Source organism: Scyliorhinus torazame, chromosome 3 (genome assembly GCF_047496885.1).
Source record: "Scyliorhinus torazame isolate Kashiwa2021f chromosome 3, sScyTor2.1, whole genome shotgun sequence".
NCBI lineage: Eukaryota > Metazoa > Chordata > Chondrichthyes > Carcharhiniformes > Scyliorhinidae > Scyliorhinus > Scyliorhinus torazame.
The window spans coordinates 344,523,212-344,529,211 of NC_092709.1; the positions used below are offsets into that span (position 1 = coordinate 344,523,212).

A 6,000-nucleotide genomic window follows, 5' to 3' on the forward strand; every position below is an offset into this window, starting at 1 on the left:
AAGAATAAAATAATTTGTTTTTATGTAGCCCCGTCCAATGCCGGTGAAGTATTTATGAAGTGCAGTCAATAACACAAAGGTTGGTAGGTCCAGCTGTCTTGCCTCCTACCATCCTGCCTTTGGTATCTAGAAACCTGTCTATTTCACTCTTAAGTATATTCAGCGATTTGTCCTCCACAGCTTTCTGATCCTTGATCTTCACTCCCTGGGTGAAGAAATGTCTCCTCACCTCAGCCCCAAGTGGCCTATCCCATATCCTGAGACTGTGACGCCTTAGTCCAGCCCCCTGCTCCCCCCCCGCCACCCCGCTCCCTCCCAGCCAGAGGACATGATATCCCTGCATCCAGCCTGTCCCACCCTGGCTGAATTTCAATAAGATACCCCCTCATTCTTCTTTTTTTTTTAAAATAATTTTTATTAAAGTTTTCACAAAATATCAACAACAAAATGTAAAAGGAACCCAATAGAATTAAACACAAAACAAAACAAAACAACCCCGTGCCCCCCTCCCCCCCATACATAAATAATAAATTAACACCCCAAATTAACACATAGCAAACATAGCAAATATATACACCCCCTCAGATCCCCCGGTATAGACAAACAAAAATAAAATAGACCCCCCCTACCCCTGCTGCTGCTGACCATTGTCTACCGTTCTGCCAGCAAGTCCAAGAACGGTTGCCACCGCCTGAAGAACCCGTGTACCGATCCCCTTAAGGCAAACTTCATCCTCTCCAATTTAATAAACCCCGCCATATCGTTGATCCAGGATTCCACGCTTGGGGGCCTCGCATCCTTCCACTGAAGAAGAATCCTTTGTCGGGCTACCAGGGACGCAAAGGCCAGAATACCGGCCTCTTTCGCCACCTGCACTCCCAGCACCCCTGCAACCCCAAATATTGCGAGCCCCCAGCCCGGTTTGACCCTGGATCCCACCACCCTCGACACCATCCTTGCTACGTCCTTCCAAAATTCCTCCAGCGCTGGGCATGCCCAGATCATATGGGTGTGGTTTGCTGGGCTCCCTGAGCACCTAACACACCTGTCCTCACCCCAAAAAAACCGGCTCATCCTTGTCCTGGTCATGTGTGCCCTGTGCAGCACCTTAAACTGTATGAGGCTGAGCCTCGCGCACGAAGAGGAAGAGTTCACCCTCCCCAGGGCATCTGCCCACGTCCCTTCCTCGATCTCCTCCCCCAACTGCTCCTCCCACTTACCTTTCAACTCCTCCACCGAGGCCGCCTCCTCCTCCTGCATCACCTGGTATGTTGCCGAGATCTTCCCCTCTCCAACCCACGCCCCCGAGAGCACCCTGTCCTGTACCATGCATGGCAGCAGCAGCGGGAATTCCACCACTTGCTGCCTGGCAAACGCCCTTACCTGTAGATACCTAAAGGTGTTCCCCGGGGGGAGCCCATACTTCTCCTCCAGCTCAGCCAGGCTCGCAAACTTCCCATCCACAAACAGGTCCCCCAACCTTCTTATCCCTGCCCTGTGCCACCCCGAAAACCCTCCATCTATTCTCCCTGGGACAAACCGGTGGTTCCCCCATATCGGGGTCCACACCGAGGCCCTAACTTACCCCTTCATTCTTCTAAACTCCAGTGAATACAAGCCCAGTCGACCCAATCTCTCCTCGTACGACAATCCTGCCATCCCAGGATTCAGTCTGGTGAACCTTCGCTGCACTCCCTCTGTGGCATGTTTACCCTTTCTCAGGTAAGGAGATTAAAACTGCTCACAATTATCCAGGTGTGGTCTCACCAAGGTCCGGTACACCTGCAGTAAGACAGCCTTGCTCCTGTACTCAAGTCCTCTTGCAATGAAGGCCAACATAGCACTTCCCTATCTTTCTTTAAAATAAATTTAAAGTACCCAATTCTTTTTTTTTCCAATTAAGGGGCAATTTAGCGTAGCCAATCCACCTACCCTGCACAACGTTTGGGTTGTGGGGGGGTGAGGCCCACGCACACACGGGGAGAATGTGCAAACACCACACGGACAGTGACACGGGGCTGGGATCGAACCCGGGGCCTCAGACCATTTACCTTCCTAACCGCTTGCCTGATCCATAAAACCATTCAGAGTAAAGCATCCTTGATACTGAACTGACTTTCGTTTTGCAATCGATTTCCAATTTATTGTCATTTTACACGGAAGGATTTGATAGGGTGGGTGTAAGGAAGATATTTCCACTTCCGGACAAACCAGAGCTAAAGGTCATGAATATAAGTTTGTCAATGGAGTTTTGAAGAATGAGTGGTGATCGAATTGAATCCTATAAGATTCTGAGGGGGGTTGATGGAGTATATACTGAGATCATGGGCGGGATTCTTTAATTAATGGGGCTATGTCCCCACGCCAGCGTCAAAACAATTCTCCTACCTGCAGGGGGCTGGCAGGGCCCCGGGGTGCTTCTCGCAGCTCTGGCTACGGATACGGGGCCCTGCACTTCCGGTCGGGGGTCCGCGCATGCGCACGGTGGCGGCTGCGGCGTGCGACATGGCGGACTAGGACGGCAGTGGGGCACCAAAAATGTTGCCCCCCCCCCCCAAGATCGCCCGTGCCCACGGATCGGTGCCGCCCGAGCCCCCCGCTGGCCGTCGATGAGCCCCCCCCCCTGCCCGGTGAAGGATCCCGTCGCCTCCACCAGGGCGGCCACGGCCTGAGTCCGCAGCAGCCACTGGTCGTTCCCGACAGGCAAAACGTGGTTGGAACCACGGCGTCGGGAACTCGGCCCGTTACCCTCGGTGAATCGCGGCGGGGCCTCTGTCAATGGCCCCCTACCCGGGGACTGGTGAATCGCGGCGGGGCCTCTGAAAATGAAATGGAATGAAATGAAATGAAAATCGCTTATTGTCACGAGTAGGCTTCAATGAAGTTACTGTGAAAAGCCCCTAGTCGCCACATTCCGGCGCCTGTTCGGGGAGGCTGGTACGGGCTGTCAATGGTCCCCTACCCGGGGACTGGAGAATCGCGGGAGCGGCGTCAGATTTCGTCGTTGACGCCCATTCTCAGCCCCTGGGTTTAGTGGGTTTAGACTGGGCGGCGTACTGAAGGGACAGGGGGAGTGAGCAGGGAGTGGGATTCGACTGGGCGGAGTATTGAAGGGATAGGGGGAGTGAGCAGGGAGTGGTATTAGACTGGGTGGAGTATTGAAGGGATAGAGGGAGTAAGGAGGGAGTGAGATTAGACAGGGTGGAGTATTGAAGGGATAGGGGAGAGGGATTGTGGCGAGAAAGCTCGGAGAATCACGCCCCGTGTTTCCACTTGTGCGTGGGGGGGGAATCTGGAACTCGGGATCACAGCTTAAAAAGGGGTCTTCCATTTAGAGCAGAGATGAAGGGGAATTTCTTTCTCTCAGAGAATTGTTTGTCTGGGGTCTTCCCCAGAGAGTAGTGAGGCTGAATTATTGAATATATTCCCGGCTGAGTTGGACAGATTTTGACTAACTAGGGAGCCCAGGGTAGTGGGGGCAGGTAGGAAAGTGGTGGCAAGGCCGGCCATAATCTCTTTGAATGGCAGAGCAGGCTTGAGAGGCTGAAAGGCCTACATCTGCTCCTGTTTCGTATCTTCTTATGTTATGTTCCCACGTACTAATACATCCCACATGGAATTCAGGGGAAACTTGTTTAATCAGAGACTGGTTAGAATGTGGAACTAACACTGACTGCCTTAAACACTCACACCCTCCACCACCATGTGCACCACCTACAAAATGCATGATAGCAAATCACCAGGACTTCCTCAACAACGTCTTCCAAAACTAAGAACTGGGGATCTTGCTGGGAACAAATTCCCTACACTACAACATTAACTACACTTCAAAGGTAAAGGTAAAGTCACCATAGTCCCAGATGGCCATGGGCTGTTTTCCCCTTTGGGGGGAAATTGGCTGGTGGTGATTTAACCTGAGGATCCCCACACAGGGGCAAGGTTGAGAAGGCGGGTTCTTCCTGAGGTTACTTCATGAGTACAGGAATTGAACCCACACTGCTGGCTTTGCACAACAAACCAGCTGTCTAGCCAACTGAGCTAAATTGGCTCCTGATTTACTTCAAAACTACCTCATTGACTTGTGAAGTATTTTGGGATCGCCTGAGATTTTTGAAGGTGCTGTGGAAATACACATGCTTCTTTATTTCAATATTGGACTGTCACCTCAGAACCTCGTGAGGCAATTCCAATTCTCAGAGCCCAGTGAGGCAATTCCAATTCTCTTCTAAGGCAGACTTTCATTTGTTTCCATAACTAGTAATTCCTGGAAGAGGTTGCTAGTCGGTCGCCAGGAGCTTATAGGGCACCACTCCACATCAAGTGTGGCTGACCGTAGTCTCTCCCGATCTTACCGCCAGCCATTGGTCTTTAGAAGGACTTGCAGCTGACACACTCAACCTGCTTCACCGTCATCAATGCACCTTGCTTGGTTTGAGTCCTGGGGTGGGATTCGAACCCAGAGCTTCTGGCTCAGAGGCAGGGATGCTAACCACTGCGCCACAAGACCAGTGAGGCCTACCCTCTGTTATTTCATTCTCAATGTAGGGAAGTCATGTTTAAATTATTGAATCAGTTTAACTATTTCCTGGTGTTTTTTTTCAGGGCTGCCAGATTCCCAAAGGCTGGAGTGTCCTCTACAGCATCCGGGACACGCATGACACGTCTCCCGTGTTCCAGAACGTTGAGGTCTTTGACCCTGACCGCTTCGGAGAAGATCGGGACGAGAACAAAGGCGACCGGTTCAGTTACATCCCTTTCGGAGGTGGGATCAGGAGTTGCCTGGGCAGAGAGCTGGCCAAGCTCATCCTGAAGGTGCTGGCAATGGAGCTGGCCAGCACTAGCCGGTTTGAGCTGGCCACCAGGACTTTCCCCCGCATGTTGACGGTGCCAGTTGTCCACCCTGTGGACGGGTTGAAAGTCAAATTCTCTGGACTCGATGCCAACCAGAACGAGATAGACCCCGAGACAGAGTCAATGCTGGGCTCCACGGTGTAACGGGGCTGGAGGGCAACTCCAACATCCCGCCACCCCTCACCAAACCCCACTGAAGCAACAATGATAAAGCAAACACATCTGAACTTAAAAAAAGAAAACTCTTTGATAAACTAATGTACAAGGCAAAAAGACGAAACAGCCCTCTGGGAAAACCCGCTTGCTGAATTTCCGTTGTGGTCTGTCGTAAGGGAGGTGATTTTAGACGGGGAAAATTCACGGGAAGAGTCACAAAGAGAGAAGTCCGACTGAGAAGGTAAAGAGTGGACAAATGGAAGAGATGGGGAGCGGCGGAGGAAGAGAAGAGGGTTTGACCAACTCGAGTTGGGAGGGGGGGGGGGGGGAGAGGGAGAGAGAGAAAGCGGAGGAAAAGGTATCCGAAGAAAGTTGGTGGAAGAGAAAACCTGTGAGATCAACGGAAGACAGAAGACTATCTTTAAAAGCAAACACATATATATCCTGCGTTCCTACTTAAAGTATATATATGTATAAACCTACTCCGAGTACCATTCTAGGTATATAACTTGATTAGAGGTTGCAACAGAGTTACAACCTTCGCACTTTGAATGTTGATCCAATTACTGATGCTGGTTATATTCAGCGCAAACTTAGACTCCCTAGCAAACTGTTTTAAATTTGTACTATTCCTATCTTTAAGCTATATATGGATTATTTGTCGTGTGTTTTTTATTTCAAATTGCAATTAGACGTCTAGTGTAAAAAGAAACTATTTTTTTTCTGTTGGTAAATATTGTTTTAGTAAAAAATGAACAAAGGATTCCTTTACTTTGAGCTGTGTGCTTAGATGTGGCAGTCTGTGTGTGAGTGGGCGTGTGAGTGTGAGAGGGAATATGAATCTCAGTATGGGTAGGTGAGTGTGACTGGGGATACATTAGAAACTGGAGTCGGAGTGGACCATTCAGCCCTTTCAACCTGCTTCACAATTCACTTAGATCACGGCTGATGTTCAACACAAGCTCCTAGAGCACACTAGGACCTCATATTCCT

At 50.4% G+C, this 6,000-nt stretch overlaps 1 protein-coding gene across 1 annotated transcript in view; it reads left to right on the top strand.

Annotated features, from left to right (window-relative positions):
- The window catches only part of cyp26b1 (cytochrome P450, family 26, subfamily b, polypeptide 1), a 250,366-nt gene extending 244,582 nt beyond the window's left edge, over window positions 1-5,784 (top strand). The window contains exon 7 of the mRNA XM_072497739.1: window positions 4,603-5,784. Coding sequence (XP_072353840.1) covers window positions 4,603-4,995 — 393 coding nt within the window. The 3' untranslated portion in view covers window positions 4,996-5,784. The remainder of the gene's footprint in view (window positions 1-4,602) is intronic.
- Window positions 5,785-6,000: the final 216 nt, after the last annotated feature.